The sequence below is a fragment of the Narcine bancroftii genome, chromosome 6 (genome assembly GCF_036971445.1).
Source record: "Narcine bancroftii isolate sNarBan1 chromosome 6, sNarBan1.hap1, whole genome shotgun sequence".
In the NCBI taxonomy this organism is placed as follows: domain Eukaryota; kingdom Metazoa; phylum Chordata; class Chondrichthyes; order Torpediniformes; family Narcinidae; genus Narcine; species Narcine bancroftii.
In genome coordinates this window covers 15757696-15782456 of record NC_091474.1, presented here as the reverse complement: position 1 = coordinate 15782456, position 24761 = coordinate 15757696, and the positions used below count along the sequence as shown (strand labels likewise).

The 24761-nt window shown below is 39.8% G+C and overlaps 1 protein-coding gene across 1 annotated transcript; it reads left to right on the top strand.

Moving 5' to 3' along the window:
- Positions 1-12824: 12824 nt before the first annotated feature.
- LOC138735750 (VIP peptides-like) lies at positions 12825-21587 on the top strand. Its single transcript, XM_069884102.1, has 5 exons — positions 12825-12892; positions 16471-16575; positions 18160-18294; positions 19217-19299; positions 20565-21587. The coding sequence occupies exons 1-5, from the start codon at positions 12840-12842 to the stop codon at positions 20570-20572; spliced, it is 384 nt and encodes a 127-aa protein (XP_069740203.1). The 5' UTR covers positions 12825-12839; the 3' UTR covers positions 20573-21587.
- The last annotated feature ends 3174 nt before the right edge of the window (positions 21588-24761 follow it).

Here is a 24761-nt window from a genome sequence, read left to right as displayed (position 1 = left end):
GATGCCCACCGAAGTTGGGGATACAACTTTTCCTTATTGCGTTAGTGCGAAGAAAATCCAACATTCAAACATTTACCCTGTCTGCAGATTGCTTTGATTGCTTCTATAAAATGGAAACAGATTTCATCCGTGTGCACAATTGGGACTGGACAAATATTTTCATATCTATGTCCAAATATTCTACATCAGGAACAGCACGACTTGCGAATCTCAATATCCCCGAGTGTAGCGAGATTGGGCAATTAAACCTGGTTAAACCAGCCGACGTGGCCCTGAGATGAAGATAGCAGGGTGGTTACAGTCAAGGCGGATATTGAAATTGCTCTCTGTTAGTTGAAGAGTATGGTCGTCTTGGAACGTTGCTGTTTAACTTTGACAGAGGATTATGGAGACATTTCATATCGCAGATTGGGGCCAAATTGCATGAAACGGCTGTAAACACAGAAGTGACATAGATCAAAAGGAGAAATACCAGACACCTGCTTCGAATGTGGGCCTGAGACAAGCCCTTGCTACATGGTCTTGCATGAAGGCCAGGCCATTTTGGCAAGACATCACAAAAAAAATTAATGAGGAGTGGCCTTCACAGCGAGCTGTATCTACTAGGTAATTTTGTGGAAGTATCAACAAATTGAATAAATAAAAAATCTCATAAAAATAGCATTGACAGTAGCAAAAAAATGTATTGCCATCGCGGGGAAGTCCAACTCCCCTCTACTCACCACATGAAGGGCTGCGGAAATGAACAGCTTACCTATGGGGGAAAAGAATCACATATAATTATGACACTTTTGTAAAGATTTGGCAGCCATACCTGAATCACATAGTGGCACAAATACAATAATTTAAAAAAGGACTATAAATACTGTTTCCGCTCCGTAAATGGTTATATGGTTATCCAAACATAATTTCCCCAATTGTATTCTATATATTTAAAAGACACGTAAGCTCTAACGGTGCGTGGATCTGTATATATGCAAAGAGTGGAGGGAGGGAGGGATTGTTTTGTTATTGCTGTTTGTCATTGTAAGAAAAAGTTTAATATATATGATATTGAAGATTTCATTATGTATATTTTTGAAACAAATCTAAAATAAAATATTGAAAAAAACCCCACTGCAAACACTGCGTTGAACAAAGAATGAGCAGTTGGTGAATGACGCAGGCCACAGAACTCAAGAATATCCATTTTGGTGTTTTTCATATCCATCCTGGCTGCTGCCTCCCTTGACGCGTGAAAATCCAGAGTTTGGAGCCGAGACAACTCTTTGAGCAAAATCAGGCATGGTTCCTTGGAGGGATGTTTCAGTCTGTAAAGCTCATTCACCAAGTGATCGCAAATCAGTAGTTATTCCCTCCATTGATTTAATTGTATTGTGTATTAACATGCCAAAGAGTACTTGAGCCCACTGTTGCTTTGAGTTTATATTGATTAAGACCCATGAGATTAACCTCTGCAAGAATCTCGCCAACTCACTAAATCTCCTATGGTCAAATTTTGTCCCAAATTTTATTTTAATATTGTGTGAGGGAGGGAGTGACTGTCCTTATCCATCTCAGGAGGTGCAAAGGTTTGCAATAACATGCAGAATCTCTCATATTATCGATGACATAGAAGAAGGTCCCTTGATTGATGGAGACATAGTCAGTCCATCCCATTCCCCTGCCTATTTCCCCAAAATCTGTTCTAGACATGTCTATCAGTTGTGTGCTCAGCCACTCCCATTCATGCTACTAACCCAGGACTGCATCACTAGATCTAGCTCCAAACAGTAGTTGGCCTCATCAGCAACAATGATGTCACACTACGGGAAAGAGGTGGAAAATCTCCTGAAATGGTGCAAAAGTAACAATGTGGACAAGATGAAGAAGATGATCATGGACTTCTGGAGGACCAGGAACAACCACCCATTATTGCCTATCAATAATTCAGTAGTGGAGAGCACCAAGTTCCTAGGGATCCGCTTAACTAGAGACCTTATGTGGACACATGTCACCTCCTCACTTGTCAGGAAGGCACAAAAGTGACACCACTTCCTGAGAAGACTGAAGTGGGCAAGGCTACCAGTCATCATCATGATAATCTATAGGAGCTCTATTGAGAGTGTTCTGGCCAGCTGCATCACAGTGTGGTACGGTTGCTGCAGAGAATTGAATTGGAGGTCAATCCACAAGACCATAAGAATGGCAGAGAGGATCACCGGGGTCTCCCTCCCCTCATCAATGTCATCTACCGTGGTCATCGTCTTATGAACCATATGTAACGAGCAGCATTTGACAATAAACCAGACAGTATTTAATTTTAAACCACTAATTTTATTTCTATAGTCTTAGCTCTTGAACTATCCTTAACACTAAATCTATCCCCAGCCTATGTGCAGGTGTTGCACGTGCGTGCGTGCGTGCGTGTGTTTACAGTCTAGGCCAAATCTAGAAAGTTACTTCAAAGATCAGTCTTTTAAATTCGGTTTTGTAGTGTAGGCCTTTGAAATTTGATACCCAAAATCAATGTTGAACTGATGGGAAGACTAGTGTTGTGGCTGCTACAGATTCATGAATTCTTCTAATTCACAAATTCTTTGTTTCACCGAACAAAGAGCTTTGAAGAAATGTCCATTCACATAAGCTGCGTTCATAACACTTCTGGTCCTTGTGTAGGCAAGACTCGAACTGGGCAGCCTCCACGAAGCTTCCGAGATCCTGGGGCCTGTCTCTCCAAGTAACTTCACTCCTAGTCACACCTAAAATGAAGCAGTCCCTCCAAGTGACTTCCACTGTTAGTCACAATCAAAATGAAGCACTTTGCTTCCTAAAAAGACCCTTCTGGCACAGGTCAATCCACCGAGAAGGCCCAGTCATTCACAGAGCATCCTTTGCTCTGAATTCCACAAAATGGCTGGGCTACAAGAGCTGCTTCAAAAAGCTGCTTTTTCTCCAGCTGTCAGAATGCTTTTCCCTTCCAAAATCACATTTTTGCAAATGTACTGAATACTGGAAGAGACTGTGACAAACCTTCCCTTAATTTTCCAATGTATCGAATTATCGCTGAGCTGTGAATTGTGTGGTGCGTGTGAAATGTTAACCGTGACCATTCAGTTCCTCCTGTCTATTCTATCCCTTACAGTGATAATCTCATTTTACTAAAACAAGAGCTCGTAATAATTGTCTGAAGAGGGCATCCAAAATTGTTCAGAACTTTTCCACCCCATACACAGGAGTATCAGAGCAGAATCAGGAGGAGAAACAGCTTCTTCACACGGGCTGTGAGAATGCTGAATGACCAAAGGAATTGCTCACACTAACCGTCTATGACTCAGTCATTGGACAAAATTTATCGCTTTATGTATCGATCTATTTATCCTGCATGTGTATTGCTTATCTCTATGTGTGTTATGTCTGGGTATGTGTCTGCGTGTTTTGCACCATGGACCAGAGAGCACAGTTTTGTCGAGTTGAGCTTGTGCAGTCGGATGATAATAAACTTGATTTGAATGAAAGACAAAAGTCTGCAAGCATTGGGGTTGTAGTCAAAACACAGACCTGCTGGAGGAACTCAGCTGGTTTCACAGCATCCACGGGAGGTGAAATTATATTTTCTGACGTTTCGGATCTGAATCCTTCCCCAAGGTAAACATGTCTATCAGCTCCATTATATTTCTCTGCCATGAGCGAACATGAGGGATAATTCACAAATTCTTTGTTTCACCGAACAAAGAGCTTTGTCTTTGGGATGTGGGAAATCAAAGGGAGAACATGCAAAGGTCACACAGAATATGCCAGATGTTGGGATTGAACCCTGTCTGTCACATTACCTGCTGCTGTCCAGGATTTTAAAAAATGTACTATCACATGAAACAAGAGCAACCCAGCCTTCTCCCACCTTATATTTTCCCTATTTGGTGCTATTTGTGATCTCCAGGGTGGAAAAGCTATATCTCTCCTAATCTCACAGTTCAGCATTTAGGTTGTCAGCTACTACAGACCACACTGACTGGCACTATGAGGGAATCTCTAAGTATTTTGATGGATATTTGGCTCCATTCTCTTAGTTAGTAATCTTACCTACTGACAAAAAAAAAATGTATGGGAATAGATGTAGCTATTTTCTGATGTTGATTAACCTTGAAGTTTTGAGTAGATCTGGTAGATTGCGTATGTATTTTCAAAATGAATATTTACCTCAAGAATGCAGTCAACATAATATAAGCCCCCGCCACCCTGGTCATGCTCACTTCTTGCTGCTAGCTTCAGCCAGAGGTACATATACCTTACATCTGACACCTCTAGATTCCAGAACATTTTTTTTTCTGACAGCCATCAGTACAACCATCACCATAACACTCCAAGACACCAAAGATCAATCTACACTTCTGGCACATCATAGTTTTTGCACTACAAGCCATCTGTGAATAAATATATTTTCTCTTCCTTTTATATTTACTATCTTCTCTCAGTCATAGTCACAAAGCATGAAAAAGGCCCTTTGGCCCAATTGGACCATGTCACCAAGATGGCATTTGGAGCTAATCCCATTTGCCTTCATTTCATCTATATCCTTTTAAACTTCTTATCCACATATCTGTCGAAATGTCATCTGAATGTTCTAAAATTTCTTCTGGAAAATCATTCCAGAAAATGGTACTTCTCAGATCCTTCTTAAATCTCTTCCCCTCAAATTAAACCAATGGGCTTGAGTTCTGGAGTCATCTACCCTGCAGAAAAAACTGTGAAGATTTACTTTATCTACCCCCTCTTGATTTTATAAACATCTATAAGGTCACATCTCATTCGCTTACACTCCAAGGAATAAAAAACTTCTCCTTGTAACAATCCTTCCAGTCCTGGCAACATCCTACTGAATCGTCTTTTCACTCCTTCCAATTTAATGTTGGGCCTCCAGAACTGCACACAGTCTTCCATGTCTTCTTACCAACATTTTATATCATGATATCATGATGCCACAACTTCTGTACTCAATACCTTCCCCAATGAAGATAAGCCACCCTGTCAACCCAAGTCACCACCTTCAGGGAACTATGCATCTGTACTCCCAGTTCACTTTTTCCCACAACACTCTCCAGTGCTATACCATTTACTGTCCATGTCCTGCCCTGGTTTGACTTACCAAAGTACAGAACCTCACACTTGTCAGAGTTAAATTCCACTTTCCACTCCTTCGCCCCACTGATAAATTTAGGAATCATTTTTCACTGTCCACCACACCATCAATTCTGGTGTCAATCCCAAATTTATTTACAAAACATGTTAGTACAGATAACTAACATAAAAGAACTGACATAAAAGAATCAATATTGGTCACAACCCTTCCAACAGAACACACACACACACACACACACACACACACACATACACACACACTCCACTGCCATGTTGTCATCAATCCTCTTGATCACCTCTTCAAAGAACTGTCAGATTTGTGAGACAATCTCCCATGCACAAAGCCAAGCTGATGACTTTTCTTTTGAGTTCTTGATGCTTAAATTGTTTACAGCATGTTTATGTACCTAGAAAACTGCAGCAAATAAGAATTTCAATGCATCAACACATTATATTCATGTGTATGACAATAAACCCTAATTGATTCAGGCATTATAATGAAAATATATTGGTATGTAGCTAAATGCCTTTGGCTGACCCCTTGGGAGTTTTATAACAGCCATTACCTTTGGTTTATCAAATTCAATACCTTTATCACTTAAAAATTCACTTGAAAAGTCTCATTTGCATTTTATCCTACAGTATTATGGTTCTAACCTCTTCACATGTTCCCTCCCTCCATTGTTCCTTTGGTGGGAGATTTTTCTGATTTTTTTTTACCCTGACTGGGACACTTTCTTCATGTTTCATGGTCATCCCATTCCTCTGTTGCATTGTTAGTTCTATTCTGGTCATGTCACCCTAAACTCTATTTCTTCACATTTGTTTCTCCTCTGTGAACCCAAAGGCACATTTTGTGCATTAGAGGTAATATATGCAAGTTTATGTTATCCTGTTGCTCTTACTGCCAGAGAGGAAACACATAAATTGAATTCAAATGTGTAAATACTATAAAAAGCTTTAAGATTGAACTATTATACTTCTGCTCTCCAGCACTTGATCCATGCCCTTTCTGTCCACAGCTCATACGATACATATTCAAGCATTTTTTTTAAATTGTGATGAGGGTGTCTCCAACCTTCTCACTCAGTTCCAAATTTCTACGGTTCTCCATATATCTCAGAACGTTGCCCATTAGTTTCCACTGTTGCAAATAAAACAAGACTAGCTTATCCAATCCTTCCTCATGGCTATAATTTTCTGCCCTCATAAATATCCTCTTTACCCTCTCCAGTGAAATTAAAATGTTCATTTTGTTTAGTGACTAGAATTGTACACAGTACCAACTGCAGTGGTATTCATATTCAGTATAACCTCCTTGCTCTTATACTCTATGCCTAGGCTAAGAAATGAAAATATCTTGTTGGCCTTTTTTAACCTAATAATTCAAATTAAGATTTGAGATTTAATGTCAGAGTACATACTGTACATGACATCACATACAACTCTGAGATTCTTTTTTCCTCTGGATGAGGCAGAATACTTCTCTTTGGTAGTGCCAAAAAAAAATCTGTGCTCAATGTACACATGGAAACCAGTAAAGAAATATAAACAAACTGTCCAAAACAGAGAGAGAAAAAAACCAATAAAAATGCAAAACTAAGAGTCTTTAGATGAGTACCTGATTGAATTTGTTGTTGAGGATTCTGATAGTTGAGGGATAGCAGCTGTTCCAATACCTGGATGTTCTCTTTTGTGTGTAGGGTTTTGCCAGTGATGTCCTGGGCTGTGTTCACTACCATTTGCAGGACTTTCCACTCAGGGGCATTGGTGTTCCCATACTAGACTGTCATGTAGCCAGTTAGCACACCTTCCACCACACATCTGTAGAAATTTGCCAGGGTTTCTGATGTCATACTAAATCTCCACAAAGATCTGAGGAAGTAGAGGCACTGACGTGCTTTCTTCACAATGCCATTGATGTGTAGGGTCTAGAAAAGATCCTCTGAGATAGTGACTCCCAAGAATCTAAACTTGCTCATCCTCTCCACCTCTGATCCCCCAATAAACACTGGATCATACATCTCTTGTTTTCCTTTCCTTTTTTTTTTAAATTTTTTTATTTTTCACACCATAAATCACATTAGCCATGATATACACTATTTCTTTTTCACACATATACAGTGACTTTTTCTCCCCCCCCCCCTCCTCCCAAGCCACCCCCCCACCCCCCCTCTCATCCATTTTAGGTATACAATCTAGGTTGCATTAAGCCAGTCAGACAATGTTGTCATTCAACAAAAATACACCAGAAATTCTACTGAGTCCATTCTTTTCTTTCCTTCTCCTTCCATCAACTTAGGTAATGTTTGTCCCCGGTAGGTTTTCGCTATTGTATTTAATGTAAGGCTCCCATACTTGTTCGAATATTTCAATATTATTTCTTAACCTATATGTTATTTTTTCTAATGGAATACATTTATTCATTTAAATTTGGTAGTTTCTTCCTTTTAATTTGGTTATGTATTCCATTAATATTTAAAGTCATATAGTTCAGCGTAGCCCTTTTATATTTTGTTTATCTTCTCTTTCCGTTTTTCCATCATTACCTTTCCTCCTTTTCCATTTCTGTTTTCTTATTTTCAACTCTTTATAAGACAACATTCCTACAACATCCAACATTTTCCTTATTCTCCTATTTCTATCTTATTTATCCCCAATCTCCCCTTCCCCTCCTGAGTTGTCCTTTATCCCTTGTCGGACAACCACATCTCCCCTCTCCATTTGGATTTGCGAATCCACTCGCAAGCGTCAACTGATTTTGCAGTGACCGCTATTTCCCCCCACCCCACCCCCCCAGAAAAGATTTCACTTTTCATATGTCACAAAGGTCACTCTTTTAATTCCCTCCTTATTCTCTCTATTCCATTACCTTCCCTTATTAATTCTTGTCTATACTATCTATATTTTCCTCTAAGTACAGATACTTTCACGTATGCACATTGTCTCTATTCACTCTTATACCTCTTTACCCGCATACATATCAATCGTGATCATTTTTACTCTCATTACCCGTCTTCATCCCTCAGTCTATTTTTGTCTTTACCCACATACATATCAATCGTGATCATTTTAACTCTCATTACCCGTCTTCCTCCCTCAGTCTATTTTTGTAATTGTTCTGCAAATTTTCATGCTTCTTCTGGATCCAAGAATAGTCTGTTTTGTTGTCCTGGAATAAATATTTTCAATACCGCTGGATGCTTTAGTATAAATTTATACCCTTTCTTCCATAAAATCGCCTTTGCTGTATTGAATTCTTTTCTCTTCTTTAGGAGTTCAAAACTTATATCTGGATAAATGAAGATTTTTTGCCCTTTATACTCCAGTGGTTTGTTGCCCTCTCTTACTTTTTCCATTGTCTTCTCCAGTACCTTTTCTCTTGTATTATATCTTAGGAATTTTACTACAATAGATCTTGGTTTTTGTTGTGGTTGTGGTATAGAGGCCAATACTCTATGTGCCCTTTCTATTTCCATTTCTTGCTGTAGTTCTGGACATCCTAGGGTCTTAGGGATCCACTCTTTTATAAACTCCCTCATATTCTTGCCTTCTTCATCTTCCTTAAGGCCCACTATCTTTATGTTATTTCTTCTGTTATAATTTTCCATTGTATCTATTTTTTGAGCTAGTAGTTCTTGTGTCTCTTTAGTTTTTTTATTAGATTCCTCCAATTTCTTTTTTAAGTCTTCTACCTCCATTTCTGCTGCTACTGCCCGCTCTTCCATCTTGTCCATTTTCTTTCCCATTTCTGTTAAGGTCATCTCTATTTTATTCATTTTCTCTTCTGTGTTGTTTATTCTTTTTCTTAAATCCTTAAATTCCTGTGTTTGCCATTCTTTAAATGATTCCATGTATCCTTTAATAAGAGAAAGTATATCCTTTATCTTGCCTTTCTTTTCTTCTTCTATTTCACTGTACTCTTCCTCTTCTTCTTCCTCTGGGTTGGCCATCTGTTGTTTCTTTGGTGCCCTTTCCTCCTCTTCTTTCTTGTTTCTATTGTCTTCTGTGGTCTCTTCTTGCTGCAGGTGGTCTGCAGCTGTCGTTGCCGGCTGTGGAGATCGACTCCCCAGCTGGTCCCCCCTCCCGTCGGTGTGTTTTTTTTCATGCGCATGCGCGGTTGCGCACTTTTACTCGGCTCAGCGAGCCATTTTTGTAGTCCATTATTTACCGACCTGAGGGAGCGGGTTTCTCTCTCCGCTGCGGGCCTCTTCGGACAGGTAAGGCCTTCACCTTTTTCCTCCTTTGTCTTCTCTTCCTCTCTTCTTACCGTTGCTTTCGATTTTTCTTTTTTTTGTCGCCATCTTCTTTCCACCTTTATACTCACTTTTCTGTAACTTTTATTTCTGTGCCTTTGTGTTTTCCTTTGTTTTTCCCGACTTTTCTGGAGAGGGCTGGAGTTCACCGTCCGGCCACTACTCCATCACGTGACTCCCCCCCCCTTGTTTTCCTTTCCTGAAGTCAACAATTAGCTCCTTGGTTTTGGTGACATTGAATGCAAAGTTGTTGTTGTTCAGCAAGTTTTCAATCTTTCTCCTGTATTCTGACGCATTGGGCCTTTTTATACAATCCATTATCATGGCATTTGTAGATGGTATTGTTGTCATACCAAGCCATATCTATAGCGAGTGCAGCACGGGGCTAAGTACACAGCCCTGTGGTGCTCCAGTACTGATGTAGATGGTGGAGGAGATGTTCTTTCCAATTGTCATTGATTGTAATCTGGAGGTGAGGAAATCCAGAGACCAATTACACAGTGGAGTGTAATTGAGTTGTTCTGCAACATTTTAAGGATTTATGTATGTATAATCGAAGGATCCTTTTATTGTGCATTTCTTTTCAATGAGTTTAGCAGCATGGAAACAGGCCACCTGTCGCAAATTATCCATGCTGACAAAGTCTACCTATATGAATGCCATTTGTTTGTATTTTTCCCATATCCCTTTAAACTTCTCCTCTACATGTACCTGCCTACATGTCTTTTAAATATTGCAATTTCATCTGCTTTAAGCACTTCCTCTGGAAGCTCATTCTACAGAGCAACCACCTCTGGGTGAGAAACATTCCTCTCAGGCCACTTTACAGTCTTCCCTCTTTCACCTTTAACCAATGGTTCTCAACCTTATTTTCCTTTCCCATACCACCATAAATAATCCCTTAACCACAGAGCCCCTATTGCATAAGGTGCTATGTGAGTGGGGAAAAATAGATGAGAACCACTCTTTTAAACCTATGTCCTCTAATTTTGGATACACCTATCCTGGGTAAAAGACAATGACATCCAACAAAGGTCACTCTTTTAATTCCCTCCTTATTCTCTCTATTCCATTACCTTCCCTTATTAATTCTTGTCTATACTATCTATATTTTCCTCTAAGTACAGATACTTTCACGTATGCACATTGTCTCTATTCACTCTTATACCTCTTTACCCGCATACATATCAATCGTGATCATTTTTACTCTCATTACCCGTCTTCATCCCTCAGTCTATTTTTGTCTTTACCCACATACATATCAATCGTGATCATTTTAACTCTCATTACCCACTATGCCCCTCATTATTTTACATACCTCTATTAACTGTCATCAACTTAGGTGAAAGAAAGTTTGTTTGCAATATCATAGAAAATTCAATTGTATAGCTAAAATAAGATCTTTCAAGTTTGTAAATTCTCTCACTTCAGTGATTTTCTCTGGTAATAAATTGTGTGGGCTTATTGCATTTGGGGATATATTCAACAATCAAGGAATGTTTCACTCATAATTACATTGTAATGGTAGTCCTTCTTGCAGTCTGATTAACAACCGTTGATGTTATTTCCACACTCATTTTCACAATTATATCGAGTATGTAGAAAACATTTTCACTTGTGCATTCTTTATTGAGGAGACGTTTATTGTTCCCAAATGGTAACCCATATAAAAAAAATTTAATAGTAGAATAAAGTTTGGAATCTTATTTTTGCTGCTATAATCAGATGCATTACACATTTTTATTCAGTATTTGTGATTTCCTGGTCTCTCTAGTCGGGGATTTTAATTTTCTTACTGTTAACCTTTAACATTTCAACTGTTCCCCAACTTTAGAAATGCAGAGGCTACAAGACAACAGAAACCCCTCATACTATCTGCAGTGAATGATAAATTATACTTCATGATCATGTCAAGAGACAAGTAGTTTGTGAAATCCTTCCACTTTGGGATGAAATGCAGGAAGAGACAAGTCAATGTCTTCACACACACAAGCACATTCTGTCATACACTCTCGCTCTCTCAAACACAGAGAGAGAGAGTTCATAAGACATCCAAGTAGTTTAGTTAATTCGAAATTAAAGCTATCTCAAGTGGAAATCCTGCATGTCGCGCGCACACCTGATGTGACCAATAGGGCACACTGCCACCTCCCTCCCCGATATGACAGAGGAAGAAAAATTGCCAGACGTAGACTATAAATCCAGCGGAGAACCGTCTTTAATGGACCGCATCAGACCCAGCTCTCCAGCGTGACGATCCGACCGTCTCACATCACAGGTGTAAGTCCCAGCGCACTCGCGTTTTCAATCTTAGACTTTAAAAAAAAAGAACATTTCAGCAAAGATGTTGCCAATTCAACGTTGTTTCAAGCATTTTCCTATATCTGCAGAACCTTTCTTCTGCTGGACAGAACATGTTGCACAAAGCCTCCCTCCTCTTGTTCTACTGCCTTGCTGTGCACACGCTGTGTTCGCCGGTGTATCCTGCTTTAAGGTGGGTTTGGCTCCAGAGCGGCTCTATTATAGATTGTGTAAGTTACTGTGTAGTAGATGCAAGGGCTAATATACAGCAATATAGAGAGCTGATTACAAATGGCAAAGTGTTCAAACTCTTACAAAGTATTAGAATGATATTGACACCCTGAATGTAATTATAAAAGAAAGAGAAATTCTGGAAGGACTCAGTCAAACAGCATCCGTGGAAAGAAGAAAAACAGTTCAAGTTTTTGGTCGAATACATCCATCAACCCTCAGTTCTGTTGAAGAAGTTTTGATTTGCAAGGTTAATTGATTCCTCTTTTCACACTTTTCGCTGCTGCTTGACTGTTCGGTGCTTATAAGTTCAGTTCTTATTACGGATTCCAGCATGTGGTGTTCTATTTTCCAAAACGTCAAGTTTTGCTTGGACTTTAGTTATCCGCAAAGTTGCGTTACTTAAACCTGTTTGCCGCTCCGATTTGAAACGTTGCCCTTTCCTTTTAGACCTTGTGTCGATACCGTGGTCTTGTGCTGACGCCAGCTCGTGTATATTGGATACATAACCAATGTTTCGCGCTATCTTCATGTCTGCAATGTAAAGTCCATTGTTTTGGTCCCCCCTCCCCGTGACTGTCCCATCACTTGCTCAGACCTCATTTTCTCCATTTAATCGGTATGAGTGGATGGAGGGACTCACTTTGAGTCCCCACTGTCTTAAGATGTAAGATGAATAGCTTATTAAGCAGATTGGCTTTCGTTGTCCATAAAGTTTCTTAAATCTTGTCGCAACTTGGATTTGAAACATCTTCCATTCATTTAAAATGATTTACTTCCCCTACATGGTTCTCTGGAAGAAAAGATAGATTTGCAATAGTTTTGACTGTTTAGTTACATAATTCGCAGTCTCCTTATTTTGTGCCTGTTTGTAGATCTGAAGACAGGTCGGCCCTTCTGAAACTGCTCAGTACCTCACCAGAGGAGACCGGCATGGTCCTCGACAGAGGGGCCTACGATTCAGCGGTGGACTCCACCGGGCAACGGTGAGTCAGGTCAACGACCGCTCATGAGATGCAGTGCATTTTGACAGACGTCGTTGTACCAGCTGCATTAACCAGAGGTCCTTTGCATGGCCGCACACTTTCTGCATAGCTTGAACCTTTCCAGATTTATTGTCAGAGTACATACAACCCTGAGATTCTTTTTTTTCCTGCGGGGGTAGCAGAATTGCCACTAATTGGCCATGCAAAAATCAACGGTACACAGGGTAAACATGTAAACAAATAAAAGAACTCTAAACAGACCACGAATGTAAGCAAACTGACTGTGCATACAAAAAGAAACTCTGACAGAGTTTGACCTTGAGGAGTCTGATGGCGGAGGGGAAGTAGCTGTTCCTGAACCTGGTGGGGCGAGTCTTGTGGCACCTACACCTCTTTCCTGATGGCAGCAGCGAGAACAGAGCATGTGATGGGTAGTGTGGGTCTTTGATGATTGCTGCTGCCCTCTGATGGCAGTGTTCCCTGCAGATGTATTCAATAGTGGGGATGGATTTGCCTGTGATGTCCTAGGCTGTGTCCATTACCTTTTGGAGGGCTTTATGCTCAGGGGTATTGGTGTATCCAAACCAGACCGTGATGCAGCCAGTCAGCACACTTTCCACCACACCTCTGCAGAAATTTTCCAGGGTTTCTAGTGTCATACCAAACCTCCGCAAACTCCCAAGGAAATAGAGACGCTGACATGCTTTCTTTACGATCCCATTAGTGTTGGGTCCAGGAAAGAACCTCCAAGAGAGTGACTCTGAAGAACTTTTTCTCAGCCTCTCAACCTCTGATACCCCAATGCTGGATTGTCTACCTCAAATTTCCTTTCCTGAAGTGACATTGAGTGCAAGGTTGTTGTTGGTGCACCATTCAGCCAAGTTTTCAAAATCCATCCTGCATGCTGACTCAACCCCTTCCTTTACACAACCCTCTACTATAGTATAGTCAGCAAATTTGTCAATGGTGTTATTGTAGTACTGAGCTACTCAGTTCTAGATGTAAAGTGAGAAGAGCAGGGGGCTAAGTACACAGGCCTGTAGTGCTTGGTACTGATGTAGAAATTCTTACCAATCTTCACTGATTGTGGTCTGGAGGTGAAGAAATCCATGATCCAATTACACAGTGGGGTGCTAACTCCCAGGTCTTGAAGTTTGCTGATCAATTTTGAGCGGATGATGGGGTTAAATGCTGAAAAATAGTCGATCCTGAAGTATGCATCTTTGTTGTCCAGGTGTTGCAAAACTTTGTGTAGAGCCACTGAGATGGCATCCGCCATAGATCTGTTACTATGATAGGTGAACTGGAATGAATCCAGGTCACTGCTCAGGCAGGAGCTGATCTGCTTCAACACTAATCTTTCGTAAGTGCTAGTGGTCAATAGTAACCAAGCCCTCAACTCATTTATAAAATTCATTACCCAAAACAACTTTATTTGCTACCAATAATCTTACGATGTATATTTAATCTTTGAGAGTTAACATATAAATCAACACTCCTGATATTTTTCTAATTTTTGCAACTTAATTTCCTTGATAATGTTATTTATCCCTGTTTGATGACATTGGCCATTGAAGTATGAGGAGGGTAAAAAGTAGCATATGCCATTTAACCAAAAGAACAATCCTGGAGAAACTCAGATTGCCAAACAGTGGACTTTATAGAGCAAAGATAGATACTTAAAACGTTTCATGCTCGAGCCCTAGGTCACAGAACCTTTCATCCACCTTGAAGTGTTGAGTCTGAAATATTGGTTATGCATCTTTTTCTTTGCTCTATAAAGTACACCCTTTTGACAACCTGAGTTTCTCCAGCATTGTGCTTTTACTTCAACCACGATGTCTGCAGATATTTTTGTTTTACTGAATCCAGTAATTGGGGGAGAAGATGGCAGCAACTAGGATATGTAAAATATAATCATCGCTAGTTAACTGAAATATGCTTTTTTTTGATGGACGGAAAGTTGCAGTAGGTACAGCAAGTGGTGAAAATGGCAAGTCATGTCAGCATTTATTGTAAGGGAAGTGAGTATTTGAGTAAAGCAGTCGAGATGCCATTATGTAAGGTTTGGGTGAGGATATGCCTGGACTGGATGACAACCCTGGATTGGATGAAGAGGTGAAGGCCAATGAAAATGACGTTTAGAAGACAGTAGAGCATTGAAGCATTCATGGTGAATTTGACAAGATGATCTCACCTTCCCATGGGTGCACTGTAGCATCTCCATCCATCTCACATTGCCCCATTAACTTGAGTTTCTACCTGGAAAAGCGTTTACTTTTTTGGAAACATCAAGTTTACATTTTTAAATATGTAAAGTGCATTCACATTTACCTAACTTCAGAAAAACATTTTTGCTTTCCCTTCATTCTTGAACAAATAGTTCAAGCTTTTCTTTTGAACTGGGTTCCCCAATAACGTAATGATAGGAGGAGAGTAAAATGTGAGTTTTCTTCGTAAAGCCTTTGCAGTTAGCTGCAACATTTAGTCCTGGGTCAGAGAATTCGAAAAATGGGCAGACAAGGGGCATCATCCGCCAAGTTGGGTCATTCAGGAAAATTTGGTGTTTCAGTGCAAGACCATGAGAACAGTTTATGGAGCAGACTCTTGTGTTACAAAACTGTTTGGGAGAGTGGACAAAGATCTCTCCAGACCTTTTTGATGAACTTCACTTCTGTGTCCACATGAGTGATCTATTGCATCTGGTGCTCCCTTTGTGGCCTTTTCTACATCGGAGCGACTGGGTGCAAACTGGAAGATCGCCACTTAACACCTTCACTCTGTCCCTATCAGTGACAGGGAATCTCCCAGTGGCCAACCATTTCAATTCTGCACCTCACTCCCGTACTCACATGGTCTCATGTACTATCCCACCAAGACCACCCATAAATTAGAGGAACAATGGATTTTCTGTCTGGACACTCTCCAGCTGGATGGCATCAACATCTCTGGTTTCTGCTAGCCTACTCTCTGTTCTCTCTCCCTTCTCTTTCCCATTATCTTCTATCCTCCACTTGTCCACACCCTTCCCTCTCTATTGACAGAGCCATCTCCCTCTGCTTGCTGGTGTGTCCACCTATTTCGTCCTGCCTGTGGGACCATGCTCTTCCCCTTACCCGTCCGCCCCTACGTTTTTTTTGGGTGCCTGCCAACATTTTTCCAATCCTTGACGAAGGGCTTAACACCAAAACATTGATTATGTTCCTTTATCTTTGCTATATCAAGTACACCGTTTGACCTGCTGTGTTTCTCCAGCATTGCTCAGGCTTGCTCTAAATCATATTCTGACAAGATCATACAAATCTCGTCCTGATGGTCTAAGGTGTTCTTCTGCAGCATCTACTATTTCACTATAAATCGCAATCACATCCACTGGTTGAAGATTTCGAACTCAGAGGCAGTGCTGACAATAGAAATTCCATTTTGGTACTTTATGAAAAAAAAATTCTCCGATTATGGTATGCTGGTCAAAAGATGGCCTTGAAAGAAAACAGTAAGTTATTTTATGTAACTCTTTGCATATTTGCATGGAAATGAGAAACTACTAAAGACTCTGATATTTTTTAAAATTCTTTCAGGACTGCAAGGCATGCAGATGCTGTATTCACCAACACCTACAGGAAGGTACTGGGCCAGATGTCTGCAAGAAAGTTTCTGCAGACTATTATGGCAGGAAAAATGGGGTGAGTGAACATTTCAACTTCAGTTTGTTTTGTTGCTAATCAGATTATTATCATTTGCTCAGTTTAGATGGTGGTCTCAAGCAGTAGCTAAAGGATGGGGGAAGGTTACAGAAGTGAGAATGGGAGCAGGTGAAGAAGAGATGTAATCAGTGAAATCGGAGCGAGGTGGCATGTATTTAAAATAGGAAACTTCAGTGTTCATGCTGTTGGCTATGTAGGGGGAATATGATGTGTTGTCCCTCAAGCATACAACTATATTTAGCTTCACCCTGGTGATGGAGGACAGTCATGTCTCCATGGGAATGGTGAAGAGAATGGCTGCAAATGGAGAGTTCTAACTTGTGTCTACAGTCTGAGCATAGATGCTCGGTGAAGCAGTTGCTCAATCTGCATTTGACTGGAAATGTAGGAACAAGTTTTGCATTTTTGTTTGCAGTTAAAGCAGCAAGTGCCTTAGGGGCTGGAAGACTGGAAAGATACATGCTTTAAAGTGGACCTGATGTTGCTTGATAAATGAATACGAATACAGCTATAAATTTTTTTAAATTCACTTTGCAAATTACGAGAACTCTGTTACAGCAAGCAGGAGTGCCACAAGCAGCTGGTCTCACCCCAAGAGTCTGCCTCAAGGCTTACATTACATATTTATACAAACTTCTAGAACGTAGATCTTCATCAAAATTCAATTATCATGTTATAAAGTGCAATATTACACAAAATTCACTTCATTCAGAGATAAACACAAAATCAGTGAACCGGTGCGGACTCGAAAGGCCAACATGGCCTGTTTCCGCTCCGTAAATGGTTATATGGTTATTTGAAGAAACTTTCACCATATAATTGTTTCTTAGAATTCTAGTGGGATTCGTTAACCAGGGTCATGTCCCTTACCCAATGGTCAATAGTCTTTTACTGTCTTTGCCACATAATGTGTTCATAATGAGCTTTAGCCTTGCTGAACTAAAAACAAGAGAATGGAATGCAGTTAGTCTTTTGCCCTCTCCCCCAGTCAACATTTTAAAACTCACATTCTCACTTGTATCGTAGTTGTGCAAATGGCAAATACATTTCATTGCAAGTGAGTGTGTGGGGGTGCATTTTGGGAGGAGTAATTTGGAGAACTAAGATTTTAAAAACTGTAAAATAGCCCACTCTTTTACATAAAAATATGGAGTCTAAATGCCTTCACCCACAGAGTGTTAAATCATCCAAGTACATGACTATATATAAAATTATTTTTCACGAGATTTTGAACGTATGTTTAGTACACAATATGATTTTAGCACCTAATTCAATGCAGGTCAATTAGGTTGGCAAAAAGAATCAAAGGGGAGTTGATCAGCATATGTGTGAGACAATATGTGGCAGGAGTTAAGAAGTGATGTATTCTAATCAATGTTCTCCTGGGAGCTGTAGTGGGCTGAACGGCCTCCTACAAGGTTGTTGTGTAAACAAGAAATTAAATCAGAAGTGATAATTGTTCAGATCTTTCTCATTGGGTTAATGAGAATATTACATGAATAACATGACTGCTATAAGTCAGGCCACATGTAACATTTATGTGTAATTTTATTTTGTTCATAGTCAAAGCAGCTATGAGGAAGATCCTGAACTCTTAGTCAAGAGACATTCTGATGACATCTTTACAGATAACTATGCTCGATACCAGAGACAGATGGCAATTAAAAAATACTTGGCTACAATTCTGGGCAACCAAAGGTATCATTCAAACTCGAGCCATTGGCACTGCAAGTTTTAAGTTTCACCTTAAATATGGTGTGCATTAATTCTATTTAATTCACTATAAACCACAAAGACATATTATTAATCAAGTACAACAGAGAAAATCCTAAGGAATACAATAAGAACTGTTGATGCTGGGTCCAGGAGCAAAATAAAAATCTACTGGGGTGACCTCAGTTTTTTAACAGCATCTGTGGAGCAATGTCTTGATGAAGGGTTTTGTCCCCAAATATTGACAATTCCTTTTTCTGCACTGATGCTGCTTGACCCACTAAATTCTTTCAGCATTTTATTTTTTGACCAAATCATATGTGTGAGTGTATAAAGATCCCGGCAGTGACATTCTGCCATCATTCACGCCAAGTGTGTGCATGCATGCGTGTAGATCATATCCTGGTGGGAGTGTGTGTGTGGAACAGATCCTAGTAGTGTCACTGTATCATCCTTTATAGTAACTCATGTCATTGTTAATCATGCAGGAGAAGTTCCAAGTGATGGTGGGGTTTAGGGGGGAAGAACAATGTAGGAGGTGTTATGGTTCTCAGTTGGGTTGCAGTGGGTTTGACAGGAGGGAGAGTGGAGAGATAATTAGCAAAAAGGGATAAGAATAAACAATCCAATGAAATAATAATGACTGGGAAAAGCAGCACCTGTGGAAAGAGAAACAGACAACATTTTGGATCTGTAATTTTTCATCAGCTCAGAAATAGTGACTGTTTCTCTTTCCCTAGATACTGAGCGAATGTTTCTAGCATTTTCTATTTTTAACACCAATTTTGAGCACCTGAATTTTTGCTTTAATTTACCTATAATGCAAACTCAGAAACCATGGTAAGTTTAGGATAAGGGATGTAAATAAAACTGGCTTGGAGTCCATTTGTTTCTTGATTTACCACAGATTTGACAACATAAATGTTCGACAGCTACCAGAGGGCATTTCTGCAGTGCTCGAAGCAGACTATGGCACCAATCCCACATCTGGTAAGTTTGCTAATATTGGATTTCTCTTCCTGACTTGTTTTTCTGAAAACAGCGGCCAGGTAGAGTTCTACTCCACCCATTCTTGCACTCTGGATGGTAAACCAGTAAAGACGGACAGTTGAGACAAGAGGCTAATGGCATCTCAACTGTGATCAAAGGGGCAACCACTTTCATGACAGATCCATATATTTGGAAAATATAAACAACTGAGTAGAGAGGAGCTGAGCATTTTTCAGAGGATAGACAGACCCCTGAAATGATGTGATGGGTGGCTTCGCAAGTGATGATCCATTTTCCCGTGTCTGCTGAATGCCTTTATCCATTTAGCAATTGGGCAAATGTTGAGAAATAGAACAACACTTCAAGGAAAGCATTTTCTAAACTATGGCTGTAACATTTCATGGCCGTTCAAGATCTAGCACCTTCTATGTTGGCTTGCAGAGAGTCATTCTCCTGACATAAAACCCATGGGCCTTCAACTGGTAGGATTGGAGCATAATGTGCATTCATATTGTGGCCAGAATGTTAGTAATATGCTCACATGTTAAGGCAGTTACTGCTGATGTACAAAGTGCTCAACTCACTACTTGTCTGTCCAGTGAGAGTTTGGGCCTATGACTATTGACTGTCAAATGAATAATGTCTCAACGTAATTACTGATATATCCTACCTTGATTGGAGCTGGCTTCAAGAGCAGATTTGTCAAAAGAGCCAACACTAATCCTTTAAAGTAGATTGATCAACTCTCAATGGGATTCTTGAATATGAATTAATCAGCTTGTTTAGTTAATTATCAGAGTCTACCATGACAGAAGTTAGAATTTGTCCCAACAGGTTTCAAGTAACTCTGCAAGTCAGTCCTCCATTATAATGGTCTTAGTTGGACAAATTGCATATCTTCTTGTCATGATCTATACCAGTAAAATGTTCAGTTTTAGCTCCTTCGCCCTTATTAACGCGCTTGTGTATTCTTGGGCCTCTGGGAGTTCAGGTTTTGCAGACTTGAACCTTAGCTTTTGCAATTGGGGAATGGGATTTTCCTTTGAAGAATGATTTCATATTCTGTATTTATTCTTTGAAGGAAAATCCCCCAATTTCATATTCTGAACTGGAGAATCAAATTCTACTTGTAAATTTCATGGTGATATTTTTCCTGAATATGCCAGTTCCACCACCTCCCTCCAAATATGCGTCAATCTCAAGTCATAGTATCTGCTTAAGTAAAAACGCCAAATATTAATGAATACATTTTTTCCTCCTCTCAGATAACTGATGGAAGAAATGACAAATCTCCACCCTAATGGTTCATGTGTTTACTTCAGGGAGAAATCCTTCATTAAATTATTTTTTGACTCACAGATAGGGTTGGCAGGAAACAATATTTTGGTGTAGAAATTTTCATTATGATATGATGTTAAAGTTGCATGGGCCTGATTTGGTAAGGTCATATATCGTTTCACTCATAGATAAGCGAAATTATGCCACCAACTAATATTTTGATTTTACCTTTGTGGCTTTTATTGAGTGTTTCTAATTTTGTCAATCTAACTTGTGATGGAAATTTTGTGTTTTCAAACTTTGAGACCATGCATACAATTCACAACAGTAGCTGCAAGTCACATGTTTAAACAGCACATTGTGAGGGACAGTATCTCTGCTCAGAATGATGCCGTGAGACCATGTCAGTTGCATCTGTTGTAGATGGGCCACCAGCTGAGATTCAGTTTCAATTGTGTAATGATGAGAAATACTTCTCTACAATCTAAAGCACCTAAATCAATCACTGTAAGCTTAATAACACGTCCCACAGAAATCTGCTAAAGATCCAAACTTACAAATACTGGAAAAATGTTACATGAGGTATCATCAGCTTTCTACACCAATGGATGGGTTTCCTGCACAACTAATTGTCTATTCTGTTTACCAGGAGATAGTTTGTTTCAAATAAAAATGCAAATATGTACACGCTTAAATGTAATCCTTGCAAATGCTATTACAGTCATACTTAGAAATACATGTTTAAATTGTTGCTGCTCCATTTGTAATTAATTACATCCTTGCCTGAAGGAAAGTTTATATATGATTGTATGAAATGCAGATTGAAGTTACATGGTCATTGTTTTATCATTGGATAAGCACTTATCTTACATTGTGAATACAGGGCATCTATTTACTATTTGATAAGTACTCGTCTGTTCATTGCAGTTCCAAAGATTTTCTCAACACTTTTTCCAAACAATATACTTTTTCTGCCTATTGTACAATTGAGCATCCTGCACAAAATGAACACAAATTCATTTGAGACCAAGATATACAACTGTCCACAGTTATTTAAAATTAACATCTTCAAATGAAGTATACATGTTCATGTATGAAAACTGCTGAAAAAGTGAGCAATTAGTATTGTTATCCAACCAGGGGATTTCTCCATTTCATAAATAACTAAGACAGAAGAGATAAGTCACCAGTAAGAAATTCTAGCATCTCCTGTTGGTCTGAAGAATATTGTTACAACCAAGGGTGAATAAGAACTTATGCCATCAGAAGTTAGACACAAAATAAAATTCACAACTCACATGAGCAGTGAACAAAATCTTTCGAACTCAGCCCAGGTGAGGTCATCTGAGTCTTTATTATTCTTGATGCACTACTAAATCAAACCACATTGATAGGATACAACATTGAGCTCAGTCTGATTATCACATAACAATTTGAAGCAGCCTGTGAACAACCCACAATAAAATGATTTTGAATCATTAGGTGAAACGAGGCCTTTCATCAAAAAAATAATATAAAAGCAATCAAACCTGTTTAGAAGGAATAATGGCAATAAGATCTGTGAAGTTCTGCATAATGACCCTGAACCAACGTGGTTCAAGAAATTTAAAAAAAAATGGAAGGAGAAATGCAGCAATTAATTCAAATTGCCGAAAGCAGGGCAGTAAAAGTTGGATAGGAATTCTAAAGATTGATCCAATAATGTTATAATTTGGAAGGGGCTGCTCCAGTTATCGTCTCTCTCTCTCTCTCCCCATCATGTCATTGGGTACTATTTTTGAAGACGTACAGCATGGTAACTGGCCCTTTTGACCCATGAACCCATACCACCAAATTACACCCAATTGACCTACTCCCCTGAAATGCTTTGGGGGGGGGGGGGGGGGGGTAAACCAGAGCACCCAGAGGAAACACATACAGACATGGGGAGGATGTACAAACTCCTTACAGGCAGCATGGGATTCGAACGCCGGTCCCGATCACTGGCGCTGTGAGACCGATCCACTACATTAACCATGCCAGCCTTATGTTCAATGTAAAATGACTGACCCCAGTGGACTTAACGTAGAGTTTTCAGTTACAACACTGTTCCATAGTAAAAAGCAACAAGTTTAGTGGGTTGCAGGCCTGTGGGATTGGAAGAAAGGTTCTTGGATGTTTTGTTTATGTAGGCAAAAGCATAATTATTGTCAGGAATTTTTGTCTCGCAGGGTTCCTTCTAAACACATGATAGTAAGTGATCTAGGAAAGATTTTGGGAAGACCGAATCGAATAACACTTATGGTGTCACAAATAGAGTCAGGGAACTTTAAAGGGCTGCAATCCCAGAGTGTGATTCTACGCCCTCAACACTTGTTTCTGAGCGACGGGTGTGCGCGCACGCGCACAGGCGTTTCGCAACCAGCGCACGAAAGAAATTAACGTGCACACAAAAGGTTAGTTACCTAAAATAATGTAGTAATTAGTAATTACTAAACACGCTACTTTGTAGAATACAGTCATACTTGTATTCTATTAAGACATGCCAAGTTTTATTAGCCACAACAGATAGGCTGTGCCAAAATGAGAGTGAAACAATTTTAAGTTTACATTTGCACAAGCATGAAGTGCACACTTACCTTTGTCACATGAAAAAAATGTAAACATACGATTTTTTGCACACACTGTCTACTAAAAATGAGAGGGAACATTGACCCTCAACACTGTTAAGGAGGGAGTCCCAGGATCTTGAAGCAGTGAAGAATAGCGTAATATTTCTCAGGCAGGATGGAGTGCGGCTTGAAGTGAAACTTCCTGATGTTGGTATTTCCATGCATTTGCTGCTCTTGTTCTTCCAGCTGATGGAGGTCATGGATTTAGAGGCTGATGTCTAAGGAGACTTGGTTACTGCAATGCATCTGTAGATGATACACACTGCTGCAACTGTGGGATAGCGATGGTGTGAATGAATATTGTGCATGGCATGCCTAAGCAACAGGCTGCCTGGTATGGTGTTCAGCTTCTTGCGTGCTGTTGAAACTTCACTCATCCAGGGAAGTGGAGAATGTGGCATCACACACCTGACTAGACCCTTGGACATGGTGGTCAGGCATTGGGGAATTAGGACGTGAGCTGCAGTATTTCTCAGCTCTTCTTTCTTTCAAGGGAAAACTGAAGTGGAGCTGCAGTGGTTGGCAGTAAATCCAGGAACATCCGCTTCACATTAAGGGTTTTATGTTTTGAGAATTGCTGTCTCGGAAAGCTATAAATAGAGGGTCAACTTAAAGTTTGCAATTGAAAAGTCTCATCAGCAAGCATGAATTATGAGATAAAATAAGCTTAAAGTGACAAGCCAAGAAAACAACAAGAGCATTAATAGAAATGTTCAATGCTGAAACATTCTAGGTCAAAATTTAACACAGGATTACTTTAACCTGAGGACCTTAAGTCAGATTCAACACCTGGAAACACATTATCCTTTGGTCACAAATTTGTAAGCATTGGGTACTGTTACAGAGTCCAGAGGACTCTGAAAACCAGCAGCAATAGATATGCACCACAACACAAAGGGGTACTTAAACCAAAAGTAGTTTTTAATTATATTTGAACAAGAAAACAGAATTAAACTTTAACTTATTACTATCAACTTATTTAACCTACTTAATCTCCTCTAATACCAAGTTCAGGTGTGTGTGTATATAAACTTAGAAAAGTTTGGATCACAGTCCAAACTCATTGGTTGCAGACAACTCCTGTACTGTGCACAGAAATTAGCATTAATTAAGTACACCAGTCTTTGGTGCTTAACAGGCAAATGGTTACCACTCAGGAGGGTTCTTGTTGGTTTGCTGAGAGGTTCTTTTTATTCCAGGACATCTGCACCTGATTCCTTTCCAATCAGTCTTGCTGAAGAAACTTGACCCCCTTCAGGGTTCTCCAGATGATCCTCTTTCTTTCAGGTCACCTTTCAGACAGCTCGTCTTCTCCTTTGACCAGACAGCCTTCCAAAGTTTGCCAGCTTGTCCCTCTGGAACCAATTTTTCGGTCCTTCCTTCTCGCTCAGCTCCTTTCCTCTCGGAGAGCAAAGCTGATCTTCTCTGCCTGCAAAGATCACATGCTCTTCCAGGCACACTTCTGAATGTTGCTACTTTGTTGCTTTCTGAAAAATAGCACTCTGCAAAAATTCTGTGTTTTAAAATGTTTGC